A 20,734-nucleotide genomic window follows, 5' to 3' on the forward strand; every position below is an offset into this window, starting at 1 on the left:
TTATTTTTAAAATGATAAAAGTGATTTAATCATTTTAGAATAATTCGGAAAAACATGCTTGAAATTGTCCTTGGTAAGGAGATTGTGTGAAGATGTTTTGAGTGGAAATGAACAATATTTCTTCATTAATGGTTGAAGGAAGAAGAAGAAAACAAGGTAAGTTCATCATGTTACCTATTTGGAGATGTTGAATATCTTGCAAGTCTCCAAATACCAAAATCCAAGTGTAGGTTAGCTTATACAGTTAATTTTAAATAGAATATGTTTTTTAGATTGGAATGGAATCCACCACAAATATGGTTCTCTTTTTTCTCCTTTCCAAGTTTATATATAGGTCATCTAAGAACACGCCCATTGTCATACTGTGGCCTGTTGAGCTTTCAATGTCTGCTATGAGTTACAATGGCTCTAACTCCATTGGCCTGCTCATGCTAAATGCAAACAGCTATGACTACTCTACAGCGGAGTTCGGTTTCACGAGCGAACACCAGTCTGATGGAGACCCAATTGGAGACAATCCTGAGGGTGAACAAACTCACCACAGTTGTTACGGGTGGTTGTCAAATGAAATCAACTCCACCAATCTCTTCTTCAATTGCGAAGACCCTTATGGCAGTGAAAATGGCTGCAGAATGGAGAACACAGAACTCGTTCTCCTCCAGATTGAGGATCAACTTGAGGATTATAATGGTGATTCTAGAAACTTGTACTATGAATTTACTTGGGATCGCTTTAAGTTTTGGTTTGGACTTGGGGAAGATGAGCAAGGTCAAGACTGGAATGGGCAAGAATTGAAACCTGAAAATGGCTTCTGTTCTGATGCTTTGGCACTCCTAGAAGCCATTCTGGGGTACTGACATTGGCATATCACTTTTTTATTTTTCATCAAATATCAATTGGCTGAATGCAGTGTAATGAGAGTTATTTATTCCTTTGAAATGTTCTTTTACCAGAAATAATAACAAATTTTCCCTACTTTATTACATCAAAGATCCTGTGACTAAAGAATAATGCAGAAACTTTATGCTATTTCTATTCTAAACCAGAGGTAATAGAAAGATTAAGCAAAATGTGTTTTCGTACGGCACTAACCTAAACATAACTCAACTAGTTAATGACTTGGTTTAAATTTTTCTATACCCATTTGTTGTTTAACTTTGAGAAAATAATAATAAAATAAAAGTGTATCTCTGTACATTAGTATCTTTTTCTTTTAAGTATACCAATTCTCAAATTACTTCGCTAAGGCCCAATTCATCCTCAATGTCATCCCCATCTTCAAACAGCTTCAGAAACCTGGCTTGATCTTGCTCTCTTCTCTTTTGTTGCCAATATTTGTAACCAACCACCATACCAAGAATTAATACAGTTGAAGCCACAACACTGATCACTATGATTACAGCAGAATGCATTCCCTTTTCTCCGTCATACGAAGGAAAACTTGAACTAGTAACTGCAAGCAAGCACCCAATTTTTAGACAAAATCTTAAATGCAGATTGTAATACTTCCAGAACGCATGGACAAGTCAATAGAGCCACAGTCACAGATTTGATCGAAATAATTACACAGGAAGCATGAGTTCAAGTTCACAGACTAGGCTATGCATATATTCTCAAAACTCTCGAGGTCTTGGCATTCCCTCCGAAGGAAAGTATTATATAGTTGCATTAACCCAATCTGAGTAGGCAAAATTGAGAAGAAACAAGTGACGCAGATTCTGAAGGATCCTAAAAACAACAAAACTTCTATTTATGTTCTCACAAATAATCCTGTTTATCTTCAAACTCAAATGCTTCCGTGTAAAACAACTAAAATATCCAAGAGAGTGAACGAGCAGGTGATTTGCAGTTAATATATCAAAATGTATAAGTATGTGAATGCCCGAGGGAACACCATTAGTAGATGAAGGCAATATGATCACTCATATTTAGAGGCGAACTTGTTTCTTCAGAACTTTAAAACTCGTCAAATACTCAGAATTATAAACAGTTGAAACCTCCAACATAGAGCCTGTTTGGATTGATAGACTCTTAAACACTAAGAAAGTCAATCTAAACATTGAAGTATGTTGTATGAAGGTGATATTAAACATGCTGTTAAGCACTTAAAACTCTTTTAAACACTTCAGTCCAAACAAGATCTTGATTCGTTGTATAAACGGCAATATTAATTCAACTAAACGCAGAGTAATAAACTATAGTATGTTACAACTCACCATTGGAATATGCTGTGCACTGCAAGCACAAAAAGGTGGCATTGAACTCTTCTGCATTGAATCGTACATATTTTCCAGCCGGGGCTGTAAAATCAGATGGACAGAACTCCCATTCTTCAAATACATCATCAGATTTAATGCTGTCCTCTTCATAGAACCCACATCGCTTACACTTTTTGCTTTCAAATTCAGTCAGTGGCTGAAAACAAATAGATAATATTCACCATTGGTACCAAATCAACAATAGTAAACAGTGTCATTTGCTATTGTTATACTGCCTATATAATCCCCTTTTATCTATTCGTAGAGACACCAAAACAAAACTCTCTTACTTTTGATCATATTTTTTTTTGCAACGAAGAGTTCAAAAGGTCTTTGTTTAGACTGAACATATACAAAAGTTAACGTTGTCGTATCCAAATGTCCTATTGCCATGTCATTATCCAATTTGTGTTTCTGAATGTCCTATTGCTATGTCATAATCCAATTTGTGTTTCTGAATGTCCTATTGCTATGTTATTATCCAATTTGTGTTTCCATCATTACATAATTAGAAGCAAACAGGATACTTTGGTTCCACCGAGTGACCTTTTGGTCTATAAAAGGTTGATCTCTAGGGTATGTCTAGGTATGTTTGGAAGTGATTTTCAAAAACTTAAAATCACTTTTATCAGGTTCAAAATCACTCCTAGACCTACCATTGATAATCCAATATCAATTTAATGTTCGATGTTACACTTTTACACGTAACTTGCATAACATCAAAATTAATTTTGAATGATTGATAAACATGCTTCTGAATCATTTTGAACATGATAAAAGTCAAAAACACTTTCAAACAATGCCTGATTGAAACGGTCCAAATCACTTTTTCCATGCTTAAAATCACTCTAAAAACACACTATTACACATTCAAAATCAAATTTGATTCTAACCTAAAATCAAACATTAAATTAATTTTTTTATGAGGAAAGACATGTTTCGATGTAATTTTGAGCTGGACGAAAATGGCCCTAGCTCATTCAAGTGTGAAATTAGAACACTCAATAAAGACGAGAAGAAAAAGTTGGAGAAGCCATAACACTGTTCAAAACAACTTAATGGAAAACCACAAACCTGCCATGATTCTTCACCGTTGAAGCTGTATAAAACATGCTCTTTCTGTACATCAGGCAATTTCGTCTTATTTCCCCCTTGACATTGAAAATAAACTGTTGGTTCTGATGCTAACCACTCGTGCGTCTTGTAAATTACGATGGAATCAAGCGTAACAACCGCTGATTCTACACCCCCTGAAATCATTTCCAATGTTCAATCTCCGACTTCAAAATTGAAAATAACAACAAACACAAAAACAAAATCGAAGCAAGAAAAACAATAAACAAACCACAATTTCACATCTATTTCGAATAAATTTTACCTGAATGGCAGCTCAGGAATGTCGAAACGAGAAGAAAAACCGTCGAAACTCTGAAATTCAGAGTACACCGAATCGGCATATCGCGAATCAAATTTTCTGAAAACCCTAATCGCGATTACTGGAGAAATGTTGAAACAAAGGGATCGAGGAGAGAGCCGGCGAGACAGAGCGGTGGCCGACGGCAGAAGTTTTAACTCCGATTCAATTATACGGAAGCTTCGAGGTTATGGCGATTTGGCTCCTTTGCGTGCGAATGGACCGGTGGGGTAATGGAAGAACTGGGGAATTTTGTGTCTGTGACACGCTCACACCAACCCAAAACTGTTAATGTGCCAGATTTGTGCCACGTGTTGTGATGTTACGTCATTAGGTAGGGTGGTGGCGTGGCGTAATCTGGTAGGGTGGGCTTTGGACCATAAAGAAATCTGATTTGCGGTCTATTGTCGGGCTTGGCATAGAACTGCCGTACTGGATTGTTTCCCCTATTTGAATGATGTAAGTTTGACCTTTTTATTTTCCCTTTTTCTTGATGACATCTAGGTTGACAATTTTATATTAATAAATGTACATTCTAGGTGAAAAACAAGATTTGAAATATTTGGATGAAAATATGAAAAATATTAGTATCGATGGAAATGAAACTTTGATTGTAACCTAATTAAACTTATATTTTAACATTTGTTAATAATAATTTATATAAAATAAGATAATATTTAGAAATAAAAATAAATGAAAAAATAATTATAAAATAATATCAATTTTTTTAAGTCTTTTTCTAGTAAATGAAAACTTTGGATGGGCAAAGAAGTAAAACTCACATCAATTCAATTTTAAGGTGAAATTATGTGAACGTTCAATGAAAAAAGATTTGAATGAAATTAAATATAAATATATGTTATTTTTATGAATTTTGGTTTCTTGGAAATGAAAACTTTAGATGGTAAAAAAAATAAAATTTACATCAATACAGTTTTAAGGTGAAATGATGTGAAAAATCAACAGAAAAATGTTTGAATGAAGTTAAAATTAAATAAATGTTATTATTTTCACAATTTTGATTTCTTGAAAATGAAAGTTTTGGATGGTAAAAAATAAAACTTATATCAATTCAATTTTGAGGTGAAATTATACATTGATGTGGCAAACTATACAATTAGCATAAACAAGACAGATTTATAAACTTTAAAAAGCCTACCTTTAGCCTAATTGCTAAAAAAAATCGAAATTTCCATCGGCTGTGAAAATCGAAAATTCTCCCCATACTAAAGTTTCGAAGATTTCAACCGAAATTTTAAACCATGGATGAAAAAAAAATAATAGAAAAAATAAAGATAAATGCCCTTTGAGTTTGAAATTGTTCCAAAAAAACATTTATTTTCTATTTAAGAAACCGATAGGAATTAAGGTATTGATTAATGTGCGAAAATTATAAGGTATTCATGATATGGTATGTAATTACATAAAAGATTAAGATGCTTATTATCATTTATTTCATCTCAAAATGCATCATTAAAACAATTTTATACAATTGATTTATGTTACATATTGTCTTTCAATTTGTATAGGTTAACCATTAAACATCCATCTAATTTTAATGAAAATAACATCTTTCACGTTATTTGGAATAAATTTCAAAGTCCAAAAGAAAAATAAATATTTTCAAACTCTATACATATAACTAAACCTACCCTAAAATTTAATTGTATTTTGTAAATTTTAACATTTACAAACTTTAGTCATTTGGAATTTTATTTTTACGAGAGAAATGTCTAAATAAGTTGACTTATATAAAATGAATTATGATAGAAATCCATTTTTTTTTCTTGTTAAAATCTTAAAAGTTGATTTCTGAATTTTAGATAAGTCTATTTGTATTTAGGGATGGTAAAAGTCCACGTTAAGAGAAAAAAAACTTGAACCCTAACCTTGAACTCGATTATGATTAGTTCATTATTTATGATTTTTTAACTTTTTATATTGAATTAGTAATGGCATATTAATTTTTATAGAATATTAAATATTTAAATGAATAAACAATACAAATTTAAGGTTAAAAAACATTTTTGGCAGTTAAACTTTTATTTAGCATTTTTTTTATAATATGTGAGCGGGAGATTTGAATCTATGATATCTTGATCAAGAGTACATACTTCAGGTCTGTTAAACAATGTTATTGTCGACGGTGTTTTGTTTAGTTGAATAGATGTACTAGTGGAATATTAAATATTTTCAAGTAATAGGTGCATTGTGTTAGTATAATTACTTTATATCTATATTAAATAGATAAACCTTAGAATCATTCATGTCAAATTGTCAAGAATATATACCTACCAGATTCTATTGACGAATTGATAATGACTCTAAATTGACTCTTAATTGATAATGGCTCTAAATGACTGTTGTCTTCCTCAACCAAAACTCTGAACACCCTAAGTAGGATATTTCTCTAGATGGGATTCAAGAAAGATTGATTACTTATTGTTTTGGTATATTAGGGACCATAACCTAAGCTCTCTTTATATACTAATTCAATTAGGGTTCCCATTCCTAATTAACGAGCTTCTACCCATTAAGTCCATAATTAATTAGATCATATAATATGACTCAATCTAATAAAATAACTTAATGTGATACATTATTAATCTACATACATAGCCTTAAATATATTATTATTTAAATATATCTAACATATTGTCAATTTAAATCCACTAAACTCTAGAATTATGTTAATTTGAATCTCAAACTAATCATTATATCAACTTAAATTCTAAACTTTCATAATCAATTATGACCATTATTTTTAAAGAGATAAATAGAGAAAAACGATAATATAAAAAGTCATTTATATTAGTGAAAAAATTATTGATATAATTAATTTATCTTAATCTATCAACTTTGAACTTTGAACTTTTAAATTGATTGATGATTTAACATGGTATGGAGTAAAATGCTCCATGTTAAAACTTATCAAATTAAACATAAATAAATAAAAAAATGTTAGATGATATAATAATAAACTAACCTTCACTATTTTAACATGTATCAAAGTATGCTATGTGGTTTTTATTATCTATTGACTCAATAAAACATTGGCAAAAACTTTGTTAACGCTTTTATGGGTGGACAAAAGTCCATAGCTATAGTTTTCTATCCACGCTCTGATCATTCGATGGACGCAAATAAAACGTTTGTAAATGAAAATTATAATTAAATCTAAAAGAAATTATATCGATTATATTTGTTTCATAAAAAAGTTATATCAATTATAATTAACAAAAATAATAAGAAAAAGAAAAAAAAAGATTAAGACATTAATAGGAAAAGAGAGAGTTTACTAAATTGAAGGAAGAAGAAATGATGACCAAAGAAATTGGAAATTTATGGACAAAAAATCAGATACAAAAACGCCTCTCCTCTCCCTTCCCTCTCCTCCCGCTGCTCTAACCTCAGGGCAGCCACCTTCTCTTCTTCACCAATCAATAATCCCTCAAAAATTTGCCTTCATCGCCGCCACCGCCACCGCCGCCGCCTCCTCCTCCCAATGCCGCCACCTTCAACTCTTCCTTCTCTTCTCTGCATCTCTCTCCTCCTCCTCCTCCTCCTTCCAATCGTCTTATCGCATCAACAATCCCCTTCCAATGCCGGAAATACTCAATCCACCGCGACGGCAAATCAATCGCCGCCATCACCGCCGACCCCGCTGCCGCCTCGACGCTCTGCGCCTTTCTTCGCTCGCGAATTCCTGTTAGCGCACAACAAAGTAAGGATGAACGTGACGCATCCTCTGTTAAATTGGGACAAAAAATTAGCTCGATACGCCCGTCGCTGGGGAATGAAACGCGTCGCCGATTGCAAAATGATCCATTCCTACGGTCCCTATGGTGAGAATCTGTTTTGGGGAGCGCTCGATCACTGGACGCCGACGGAAGCGGTGGAATCGTGGTCGAGGGAGAAGCAATTTTACGATGTTCAACATAACGCCTGCTCTGGCGGCCAAATGTGCGGGCATTATACACAAATCATTTGGAGAGATTCTCTCAAACTTGGATGCACTCGCGTCAAGTGTCAAACTGGAGGCGTTTTGATGATTTGTGAGTACGATCCGCCTGGAAATTACGTCAATGAGAGCCCATTCGACACCATCCACGGCGGAGCCGCAGCCACAGCCACCGCTAATCCGAATGCGCCTGGAACTGTACCGACACCGCCGTCTAAGGTATCAGCCGGCTCGCCTCACCGGAAAATGGCGGAATGAAGTTTCGAAATGATTAGGGATTATTGCTGTAAAGCTAAACTCCTAAGAAGCGGATAGAAAAAGGTATTTAATAGGTTTTCTTCTTTTGATTTTGCTTTTTTCTTTCTTCTTCTCACAGAGGTCTCTTAGAATTTTTTTTAAAGAATTTAAATTTTTTGTTTGCAAAACATTCAATACCTGAAAAGGAAAAGATAATTTTGTAACTAAAATTATTCTTTTATTATTATTATTATTATTATTATTATTATTGCTGTTGTTGTTTTTTTTTTTAATGGTTTACTTATCATTATTATCTATTTTTAATTTCATTTTAATCTCTATTCTCTTATATTTTCAATGGTTTAATTTTAGTCTTTTAATTTAATAAATCTTACATTCAATTGTTGAACTTCAAAACAGAATTTAAATTTAGTTTTGAGAATCATTGTATCGATTTAAATACTATTTTAATCCATATATTTTTACTATATGATTCATTTTGGTCCTTATATTTTCAAAATGCCTATTTTAGTTCCTATACTCTCAATTTTGGTTCATTTGGATCCCTATACTTTTAAAATTTTCATTTTGATCATTGTACTCGTACATTTTGATCCTTAAATTTTTTAAAAAAATGAACCAAAGTTGAAAGTATAATGACCAAAATAAATATTTTAAAGTATAAGGATCCAAATGAACCAAAATGGAGAGTAGAGATTAAAATGAAAATGTTGAAAGTATAGGAACCAAAATGAACCAAAACTAAAAGTATATGGACCAAAGAAGTATTTAAACCATTTTAAATTTAGCTTTTCAAAAAGTTAGTACATATTTGGTAGAGAATCTGTATTTTGTTTTATGTTTTCAAATTCATTGAGTTTAGCAAATGGTGTTTGGTCGAAAACTATTTTCGAATTATGTGGTCGAAATAGTGCAAATTTGAAATGCTTTCGTTATCCAGATTTTGAATTTTATAGAAAGGTTAGAGGTTTGATACTCTATTCTTATATAATTGTTGAATTGAAAAAAACGTATACTACTGGGTTCAATTTGGAGGTTTTTTTTTTTCACTTCACGTATGATAATAAAAATTATTAAAAAGAGAAAAAAAAACTGATTTACAAAGGGAAGGAAACACTTTATCATTTGGCAAAATAATTAGGTAAATCAAAGTAATTGAAGGAAATGGTTTGACTTCCAACAATATGAGTTGTGTACATTCAACAATATACTCGGATTGACGTGTATCTAAATATTTCATTGTGCATAGCTTGCACTTCAGGAATTTTTTTTTAGAAAAAAATCTGCACTATCAATACAAAATTTTATAAAAATAATTAAAAATGAGAAAACAAATAACTAATGAAACATAGCCCATCGAAGTTTCTTCGATCCGTTTCAATAGTTGTGTTATACCGGGGGCGTTTGGAATATTGACATGAATTGCGTTTTTAACTCAACTCGATGTTTGACTCATTAATATTATAAGTTGGTATTAAACAATTTATTTCTACAAACTTCTATAGTGTTTATTATTGAAATTTATACATTTATTGAGAAATGCTATATTTTTCTCTTTCTTCTTTCCTCCCTCTTAATGTTTCCAATGACTCCAACCGTTGGCTACTGTCGATAATCAACTCCAGCAACATGCTACGACGACCACCACTCGCGACTAAACTCTGACAATCACATCTAACGACTACCTTTGGACGAAGATCACCTTCGAAAATCATCTCTTGCGGCCACTTTCGATGATCTAACTCCAAAGGACTACCACTTTTGATGACAAACTTTGATGATCACCTCTAGTGACCAACTCCGACCATCAACTCTATCAATGATCTCCAAAGATTAACTTTAACGACCAACTCAATCGATCATATATATATATATATATATATAAAAGGTCGGTGAACGTGCTTATAAACACAAAATTGAAATTACAAATTCATAGATATCTAATAGTCATCTTATATAGTAGTTTATACCTTTATGACGTTACTTTTGGTTCCATTCAAAATGACTCATACCATTGATAATAACTGTTATCTCTTATATATACCTATGATTATTCTCTTACTTAGCTTATGTGTGGGGCTTTGATTACGTTTGCAACACCAACATACATGAATAATAAATTTTAACCTACAATTTGACCTAAAGTCTCATGAAAAGCCCTAAACCCCTTGATGCCCTATTTTGTGTGTGCATATTACGTTCATACATTTCATTAATGTAAAAGTATAATGTAATTTTGTTGTTTTATGAAATAAGAGTATTTTGCCTACCTCAAGTACAATGAATCCATTTAAAAAAATTGTGTGAAGGTTTTTAAGTTGACATCTCAGTTAAGCGTTAAAAACTTGAAAAAAATATACGTGCAATCGATGGATTAAACAAAAAGTTAAGCAAATAAATTTAGCAAACAAAAATAAACACTAGAAAATCATACTTTTTAGATTACAAAAACTACACCAAATACCCACGATCTAATAACTCTGCACCTCAAACATAGGTTTCCTAACTCCAAACTTCATAATAACTTAACGTCCCAAACGACCTTCAATAGAGTTTTTTTTGGCAATATGTGAGACGAAAAATCAAACCTTAGACTTTAAGGTTCATAGTACAAGTTTTAAGTTATGTTCATGTCAGTTGAACTCACAAACAAGGGTAAATATGTCAATATGAGTGTAGTTCAACTAATACTACTACAAAACTGAGATTTCTGACATTTAAAAAGTATCACAATTAAAATTTGTGACACTTATTTTTTCGTTGTATATGTTGGGAATGTCCTAAAACTCGCATTTTGTAAACATTAAAAACCATCAACTAATATATGTTGACATTTTATTCTATTCACAATTGAGATTTCTTTAAATAAAGGTGTTATTGAATTGCATTCATTCCTAAATCCAATAAACTAACTCATGGCTATAACATGAATACTTAAACTTTATGTAGAGACATAAAAAAGGATTAAGTTTTAGTATATAGCTAAAAGGTCTATAAATATATGGATAAGGTTAGGTATCTCATCCTAGGGACACTGTGGATGCAACTCACTTTGTATATTGGTACAAACGATGTGATCCCAAAGTTGTTCATGTAAAGGCATGTGAGTGGAGGCATCTTATGCAAAGGATGTTTACATAAAACCGGACCACGAGATAGTCACTTTTCTTCATAATGACCGTTGACTGTTAAAACTGACTATTTCAATTCAATGACCTAAGGTAACTCGATCTTAATCCTGAGCTAACTATGAACTTCAATTTATTCATAATTATTCTCTAATTTGCATAGGTGAGAGTGGTTCAACATCGTTGCTCAATAAACCTCCCATTTTAGGGTTAAGACCAGGTAGTTGGGGACATAATCTTGCAAGACGAAATTTACTCCTACTCATCTTAAGGTGGTGGATAGATTGTTCCTTTAAGTACTGACTCCTGGTCTTGAACAATGGGCCCCGCCCTCTCATAGCTGAGAGGGATTTGTTTTATTGGTAGGATCATAAACCAATTGTTCATTAGAGGATCAGTGGAGACTTAAGGAGCAAGATGTATTATAGGGGTAAAATGGTAATTTTGACCTAGTTAAAAATACAAACGATCTGTAAAAGATCAACTTACTAATTATTGTCAAATCAAGTGGACAAAAATATATCTACAATGAGGAAAGTGCAACTATTGAGCTATAATGGTATGTCTCCGTAGTTAACCAATAGTGATTAATTCGATTTAAAGAGTCTAGCCAATTAATCTCAAATTGTTGGAGCTCATGATCTGAAGGTTCATTAGGTCCCTCTACTAGCTCGTAAAAGGATTAAATCTTAGAATAGCGTGTTGAGAGAATTTGAAATATTCAAATTCGGTTTAGGGTTTGGATTATTATATTCAATATGATCAAACGTTTAGTTAACAAATTAAATGGAGTTGGAGAGTTGAAAATATTTAAATTTGATTTAAATATCAAGTACATGAATAGTGATTCATGTATGGATTAGGTGTTTTATTAATTTAATATTTGATATTAAATTAATTAATTAAAATTATTTATTTAAAATAAAGTTTTTAAAATAAATTAGAATTTGAAATAATTAAATTTAGAATCCATTTCATTTTAATTTAATTTGATTTGGTATAAAATTAAATTAAATTCAAAATAAATTATAAAGAAGTTTGAAAGTGGGAATATTCCATTTTTCCTATTTATGTTACCCCTAATCTCACAATTTTTGTGGAAATTGAACGTCAAAACTCCACTAAAACTGATTGCATGTATTAATCCCATAAATATGAGTGTTAATATTAGGGAAATGACCATGCAAAACTGAAATTTTAGGGAAAAAAAAGTGTTGTCAAAATTTTCTCTCAAAATCCCAAAATCCTCCCAATTCCCTCTCAATTTGAGTTCCACCACTCAATCTAAAGTCTGAGATTAGCAATGAAGGCTTATGTGATAGTCTAATTCAAGGATTGAAGAAGAAATTTGAGGAGATTGAACACAATTAGGAGGAAAGGTTGTATACTAGAAACCCTATTTTTATTTTTTCTTTGAACATACATGATTTTCCTCTAAAATTGATGTGGTAAGAGTGTTTAGATCCTTAATTGCTTCTGCATGTTGAATGTCAACTCCATCAAGTATTAGAGCATGTTTTAAGTACTCAATTTGCATTAATTTTAGTATGGTGGGTGTTTTTCATGAGTTGCATGAAATTGTGGCTGAAATGGATAAATTATGGCTTTGGCATCAAAATTTTCCTTTAATTTACAAGTAATTGTTGTAATTGGCTCTTTGTTTATGGGCCTTAATGTGTTAAATTGTAATTGAATAGAAAAGAAGTCGACATCTTGTGGCGTTGCAACGATTCGCTATTCATCCTAATCCAGTCCGCCCACGCGCCAAAAGTCCAACGGTTCAATTGAATCAGTTTGACCAGTTTAGGTTTTGGAGGTTTGGTTTGGCCTGGATTTGATCGATTCAGCCCATTTTGAAGCCCTCGAGGTCTGGTTCAGGTGGTTCGGGTGCAATTCAGGTCAGTTCGAGCGATCTAGAGGCATTTGGAAGCTGATTTTCATTTATTAATGTAATAATTAGCTTGTTTGCTTGCTTAGGATGCCAAAATCAGTCCATTTCAGTGTGCGTTTAATTATTTATGCATTACGAATGTATGTTTAATTAAATTAAATCTTGTATTTGCATAAAGCATGCCATGTAGATTTAAAATCTCAACATAGGAAGCATGTATCATGCATTGAAAGTATGTTATAATATGTTAGAATATATAGTATACATGATTTAGGTTTCATGTATTTAATATAATTGTTATATTAAAAATGTGGAATGCTTGATGTATGTTGTAGCATGCCTATAGTTTTATAAAGTGTTATAAAATGAATCATACATTTCTACAACGAATATAAGAAGCATGCTCACTAAGGGTTAACGAATAACAACTTGTTTTAATAGTTAAAATAAGTGGTTATCTTGTAAAACTTTGGTTACAAACTCAATCGGACTATAATCCTGTCTAAGGCTGGAGGTATTTAAGTTGATGGTTTACGAAACCCTTCTACCTGGGAGTATAGCCAAAGTATTGAGCGTTATTAACTCAATTTTATGAGCATGCATGAGCAATATGAGGTAATAAAATGGTTTTATCACTTAGACGTCATAGATTAAAATCCAATTATAATCGTTATACTTGGATAATTCACCTAGACTTAAGATGTTTTAGTCGGCATATACCTAAGTAAATAAATATACCCAATCCATTAGAACACTTCATGGGAGATTAACATTACATATGATATATTTTTTTTAGCTCTCATGTCCCTGAGAGTTCACACCGTGAGATCCATGCTCGGCTTCGTTAACTTTTATCATGACTGCTCCATTCAGAAAGTGTTTGCATAGGTCAATAATAAGGTAAATAGGGGAAATTGTTCATAGTAAGTAGGTGAAGGAAATGTGTAACATATCCTACGGTCTCTACCATTAGTTTGAACCGTTAGATTCTTATGTTGTGTCTGTTGTCGTTTTTAGGCGGCATTAGCTAGTCATTTTTTTTAGCGACTATCCCTTTGAAGGTTGTAACATAGGATTAAGAACAACTCTAACTTTAGAAATGAATAGGGTTACTTCCGTCTTCAACATTGTCTTCCAATTCGAGGGCTTGTTGATACTATACTATGAAATTTGAAAATAAAGGGTCACACTTACAAGAATTACTGAACGTTAGTAAGTTCTTGACCGAAAATGATAACTAAAAAACTACAGGAATAAGAGTTATTCTAGAATTAGTATTTAGTCCGGAAATATCTTGCTTCAGTGAATGACTATTTGACTGCCCCTTGGTAACATCTATTATGACTCACTAAAGTATCGTTGTAAATAAATAATGAAATTTGAGTACATTATTACTTTTGCTAAAATGAATTTGGATTTAGATGTAGTTTTCTGATAGAATTTGTTTATGTTTCAGCATGTCGAACTCTATTATACAATTATTAGCTTCCAATAAATTAAATGGTGACTCAAAATGGAAATAAAAAATTAATACAATACTAGTTGTAGATGATCTGAGATTCGTTTTAACAGAGGAATGTCCTCCTCTTCCTAGTTCAAATGCAAACCGAAGTATTCGGATGCTTATGATAGATGGGTTAGGGCTAATGAGAAGGCTCGAGCTTAAATTTTAGCAAGCATATCCGATGTGCTTACACCATCACGTAGCGGAAGAAATCAGGATCTATAAGCACTCTAATTCATTAATTTTGGTTGAAAAGAAACATGCTAAAACAGAGTATAATGGGTTTCAAGAACATACCTTAGCCGAACCTTCGAAATCTCTATTTTCAGCTACTAAATCATCCAAATCCTTGTGTAGACCACCACAAGATCTTTCCTACTATCCTCTTGGTGTTCTAGATTGAGTTGTGGGACTCAAAATAAGTTGGAATCAAAGGAAATATGGAGAAAACTCACTGAACCAACCCATTGAAGAACACTTTTTTCATCCGATTTTTTTTTTTTAGCAAAAATTCAATTAGTTCCTCATCATTTCTTCACTCCCATATCTTTAATATATTGCAGACTATCATGCAAAGAGAAATGTTGCATGGGATGCAGCTCATGCTTGGAGTAAACCAAAGAAGAGGTGGTGGGTTCCTTGTGAGCAATTTTGAAGATGACTTGAAAAACCCATTTTTCAAGTGTGTGTGATTTTTCAATTTCCAAAATCTATTTTGATTTTAAAATCATATTTTATTTCTAAAATCAAAATTTATTAATTTTACAAATTAATTTCATAATTAATTTTCTGATAAAATTAATAAATAGTTATTTAAACAATTTAAATAATTCTAATTAATTTAATATCCAATATTAAATTAATTTTTACACAAATTCATCTTCATATATTTAAATTATATTTAAATATATTTTCTCCAATTTCGTTTGATTCTAATTTGAACGTTTCAAATTAACTAATCACATTACTCTAGAGCTAATCCCATTTCTGAGCTAGTAGGGGGACCTCATGGACTTACAGATCATGGGCTCCAACGATTTGAGATTAATCGGCTAAACTCATTAGACCGATCTAACCCCCATTCATTAACTAATGGGTCACTCCACTAAAGTCCATAGTTGAACTCCCCTCACTGTAGATATATTATGTCCACTCGATATAACCATGATTAGTAAGTTAACCCTTCACAGGTTGTTCGTAATAACGGCTGGGTCAAATCTCTATTTTATCCCCGAAATTACCTCTTGTTTCTTAAGTCCCCATTGATCCTCTAATGAACAATTGTTTTGTGATCCAATCACAAAACCGAGTCCCTCTCATGCCAAATGAGAGGGCGGGATCCCTTGTTCAAGTCCAAAAATCAGCACTTAAGAGAACAACCTCTATACTATCCCTAAAGCGGATATGAGTGAATTTTCTCTTACACCCTATGTCCCTAGCTATCTATCCAGTCTTACCCCTGAAATGGCAGTCATATTGAGCTGGTGTTATTAAGCCAACCCTCACCTATGCAAATCTAAGGGCAATCCTAGATAAACAGGAGTTCATAGTTAGCTTAGGATTAAGGTCAAGTTACCTAGGTCATCACTTTGAAATAGTCAGTCTTAAACAGTAAACAATGTTATAAAGTAAGAGTGACTCATTTCGTGGTCTGATCTTGTACAAACTCTTTTGCACAAGGACCCCCACTCCTCATGTCCAACATGAACGAATTAGGATCACTTTGTTTGTAGCACTTTACAACTCCTTGTAACAACTACAGAGTAGGAAGCATCCAATAGTGTTACCAGAGTAAGATACCCAACCTTATCCATGTACTATAGATCAATTTGACTATTTACTCGAACCTGATCCACCTTTATGTCTCCACATAAAGTTCAAGTACTCATCCAATAGTCAAGGGACTTTTCAATTTATTGGATTTCTATTCAAGTAATAGATCTATTCAATAACACCTTTATTGAATTATCAGAATAAGCTCTATTGTTTACATACCACGAGTTTTAGAACATAAAACCCAACAGTATGATCATGGAATCTCTTCTGAAGAGTTTCCCAAATTTTCGCACAAACACAGTGATGAATACAATTAATTATAACTTGACTACTCTTTTAAATGAACTCCAGACTCACCAATCTCTAATTAAAAATAAAAATGAAGAAAAAGGAAAAAGGGAAGAAAAAAGCCCATACTAAGAAAAGTAAGACAAAAGTTTCAAAAGAAAAATGTTTTTATTGCAACGAAGATGGTCATTGAAAATGAAATTGCCCTAAATATCTTGCAAAAAAGAAGGCCGAGAAGGAAAACCAAGGTAAATATGATTTAACTAGTAATTGAAACATGTTTAGTAGAAATTTCTCATTTAACCTGGATATTGAATTCAAGCATCGTTAATCATATTTTCACTTTCATTCAGGAAACTAGTTCCTAGAGACAGCTAACAGAGAACGAGATGACTTTCAAAGTGGGAAAGATGAAGTCATTTCGACTCAAGCAGTGGGAGATCTTAAGTTATCTTTTGGAGATGTTTACATTTTATTGGAAAATGTATACTATGCACCTAATATGAAAAGGAACTTAGTTTCAATCTCCTATTTATTAGAACATATGTAAAAAGTTACTTTTGATATAAATAAAGTGTAAATTAGTTCAAGAGGTGCTCCAATATGTTATGCTAAACTTGAAATAACTTATTGAAGAAACTTTTATACAAGAGTACTTATGAGCGGAAGTGGATCTTTCCGATTTCATTATGACAGAATTTCCACACATACATTCTAACATATAGATATGCATTGAAAACACTAAATACTAGCATGCTTTAAAAGATAAAACCAAAAGATCGAGAGAATGTACTAGTTGAAGACTTTCTTCACCAGAACTCGGTCTCACAGTGAACTAACTTCTCTCATTCCTATTCGTTCGACAAGCAATCGCCCAGCAACACCATGGTCATTTACACGATCAGCAACGCACGAACACCAAGCAAACAGGGACGACACCACCACTCAAAGCCCTCAGTATTCTCGGAGCGAGAATCCAAATGGTGGACTTTGATGGAATTGGTAGAGGGGAGGAGGAAAGGTCTGATTGTGTATTACGAACAAGTAAGTGGGAGAAAAGGAAGACTATCGTATAGTCTGGTGCTTGATCGTCTAGGTTGGGACAAGATACACGATCATGTAGTAATTTCTAAGTGATCATCTATCAAAAGGTAAACGATCGTTTAGATAATTACGGGCGATCATTTAGGAAACGCGGGTGTGCAATCGTTTAGTAGGCGAGCACTGTCTGAAGGATCTCTTAACGAAGAGCATCCATGAGCACGTTTGGATCTTTCCGATTCCATTGTGACTGAAATACAACACATACATTCTAACATACAGTTATGCAAATTCACACTAATTAAAGGCATGCTTCGAACAATAAAATACAAAAGAAAGAGTTCTCATAACAATTGAAGACCCTCTTCAAATTTTGGAACCCTGACGCAATGGAAGACCTCTATGCGATCTCTATCGCCCAGCAAACAAGTCGTCCGTAGTAGCACGATGAACAATCACGAACAAGTGAACAGCAGCGGGGACGACACCACCAAAATTGAGCCCGTGGTATTCTCAGAGTGAGAATCCAAAGTGTGGTCTTTGGTGAGTTTGGTAGAGGTTGGAGAAAGAACTAATCGTGTAGACGATAAGCAAGTGGGAGAGAAAAAAAGCTATCGTATAGCTAAATGCTTATCGTTTAGAAAAAGTTACACGATTGTGTAGGTTTTACTAAGCGATCGTTTAGTAAATGGTCGACGATTGTTTAGAAAACACGACACACTATGCGATCATTTAGGAATGCTAAACGATCGTTTAGAAACTAGCATACGATCGTTTAAGCACAAGGTGTGTGATCGTTTAGACGATGAGCGACTATTATATAGGCTCTCAAACTATGTGATCGTTACATTTTCACACCGATGCGATTTTTTTTTTACGAACCTTTGCAAAATGAAACAAATTTTCATTTTATTCTTCGGTTAACATAACCGAATGCGGCTGCTCCTACTAATGCACGTCTGAGAGAAATCTTAGGCCAATTATCATATAATTAACCAATTTAATAATTAATGAATATAATCATATTATATTCTTACCCTATAGTTTGATATCACATATCTACTATAGTAATTTCTCCTTCACATGATATAAATCATATTTATATCTAATTTCCTCCAAAATAATGTATCTTATACATTTAGTCAAGTATATCATATATAATTAACCAGTCCAATTATATCATATATAATCGAACTCTCTCTTGTCAATTTGAACACTTCAAACTGACCCAAACACTGATTCTCAACATTATCAAAGCTACCCAGGGGACCTAATGGACCTGTGGCTCGAAGTTCCAACGATACGTGATAGCTGACTAAACTCTTTAGCCACGAGATCCACCATTCGTTATCTGTCAGGCATTCCACTGAAGACCAACAGCTGAACTCTTCTTACCACAGATATATTTCTGTGTCTATCGGATATAACCAATCATGAGTACAATGACCCTTCACACATGCTCGTAAGTATAACTGAGCCAATTTACCATTTTGCCCCTGTAGGTACATCTCACTCTTTAAGTACCACTGATTTCTCTAATGAACAATATAACATAGTTCAACTATGTGTGAACACCTCTTGGGCCAAGAGAAGGTGTGTGGCACCACATCGTTCAAGCCTTGCAATCAACCCTTAAGGGAGCTATCTATCCACTTACCCCTGCTTCGGGGAAGGAGTGAATTCCATCTTGTGTAGCTGAGTTCCTAGCTCCCAAATCAGACAAATCTCCAAAATGATAGGTTTGAATCGGCGACCTGGCCACTCGCACCCATACAAATCAAAGGATTGCTCTTAATGGCAGGAGTTCCCAACTCACTCAAGATTGAGGTCATGTTACCTATGGTCATCCTAGTAAAGTGAAGTCTCTGTCATGAACGGTGTTATATAATGAGACATTAACACTTCATGGTCAGGTCTTATACGAACTCTTTGTATAGGACGCCCCCACTCGCATGTCCCCAACACGAATAATCAGAACCAGACCATCTGTGATAAGTCACAACATTTGTGACCATTCCATAAAGCGGGCTGCATCCGTAGCGTTACCAGGATAAGGTTTTCCTCCTATATCCATATACTACAGACCATTTTGGTTATCACTCAAGACATGATTCACTTGTATGTCACCATATACATGCTTAAGTTACATACAGATAACCATGGATTTTATGTTTATTGGTTTGTGGTAAAGCAAATAAAATACAATTGAGCATAAAACAAGATGTGAAGTAAATATCATATATTATACAGCACAAGCGTTCGTACAAACTGTTTACAAACTACAGGACACGAAACTTTAAGGCATCAACCCTAACACTATCGTATAGGCTCTCAACACTAAGCGATACAAGGCTTTCACACCGTGAGCGATTTTTGCGTGTCTTTTGTAAAATGAAGACAATTTTCATTTTATTCTTCAATTACTAGAATTGAATTCAGCTTCCCACTTTCGCACAAATTCGGAGAAAACTTCGGCCAATTATCTCATAACTGAATGAATATAATCATATTATATTCTTAACCTATAGTTTGATATCATATATCAACTGTAGTGTTTTCTTCTCTACTTGATATAAATCATGTTTATATCTAATTTCCTCCAAAATAGTGTATCTCATACATTTAGTTAATCATATCGTATATAATTAACGAGTTCAATTATATCATATATAATTGAACTCTCTCTTGTCAATTTGAACATTTCAAACTGACCCAAAAAACTTATTCTCAATTCGTATCTAAGCTACTAAAGGGACCTTATGAACCTATGGCTTGAAGCTCCAACGGTACGTGAATAGCTGACTAAACTCTTTAGCCACGAGATCCACCATCCGTTAACTGCCAGGCGTTCTACTAAAGACCAATAGCTAAACTCTTCTTACAACAGATATATTTATGTGTCAATCGTATATAACTAATCATGAGTATGATAACCCTTCACATATGTCATAAGTACATCTGGGCCAATTTACCATTTTTCCCCTGTAGTTACATCTCACTCCTTAAATACAATTGATCCCTCTAAATACAACATAGTCCAACTATGTGTGAACACCTCTCGGGCTATGAGAAGGTGTGTGGCACCACATCCTTCAAGCTCTGGAATCAGCCCTTAAGGGAGCTATCTATCTACTTGCCCCTGCTTCGGGGAAGAAGTGAATTCTATCTTGTGTAGCTGAGTTCCCAGCTCCCAAATCATACGAATTCCAAGGTGA

The 20,734-nt window shown here is 33.4% G+C and overlaps 2 protein-coding genes across 3 annotated transcripts; one reads left to right on the forward strand and one right to left on the reverse strand.

Annotated features, from left to right (window-relative positions):
• Window positions 1-1,143: 1,143 nt before the first annotated feature.
• LOC120074430 lies at window positions 1,144-3,896 on the reverse strand. 2 transcript variants are annotated; one of them, XM_039027548.1, is made up of 4 exons: window positions 3,637-3,893; window positions 3,333-3,508; window positions 2,217-2,415; window positions 1,144-1,453 (listed from the first exon to the last, which is right to left on the reverse strand). In XM_039027548.1, the coding sequence occupies exons 1-4, from the start codon at window positions 3,713-3,715 to the stop codon at window positions 1,230-1,232; spliced, it is 678 nt and encodes a 225-aa protein (XP_038883476.1). In that variant the 5' UTR covers window positions 3,716-3,893; the 3' UTR covers window positions 1,144-1,229. The 2 variants fall into 2 exon arrangements, with proteins under 2 accessions (XP_038883476.1, XP_038883477.1); XM_039027549.1 differs by lacking the exon at window positions 1,144-1,453 and adding an exon at window positions 1,466-1,728 and having other exon boundaries at window positions 3,637-3,896.
• A 3,020-nt stretch (window positions 3,897-6,916) lies between these two features.
• Window positions 6,917-7,987, forward strand: LOC120074531 (pathogenesis-related protein 1A). Its single transcript, XM_039027686.1, has one exon. It carries the CDS (start codon window positions 7,178-7,180, stop codon window positions 7,889-7,891), a length of 714 nt encoding a protein of 237 aa, XP_038883614.1. The 5' UTR covers window positions 6,917-7,177; the 3' UTR covers window positions 7,892-7,987.
• Window positions 7,988-20,734: the final 12,747 nt, after the last annotated feature.

Source organism: Benincasa hispida, chromosome 3, assembly GCF_009727055.1.
Source record: "Benincasa hispida cultivar B227 chromosome 3, ASM972705v1, whole genome shotgun sequence".
Lineage (NCBI taxonomy): Eukaryota > Viridiplantae > Streptophyta > Magnoliopsida > Cucurbitales > Cucurbitaceae > Benincasa > Benincasa hispida.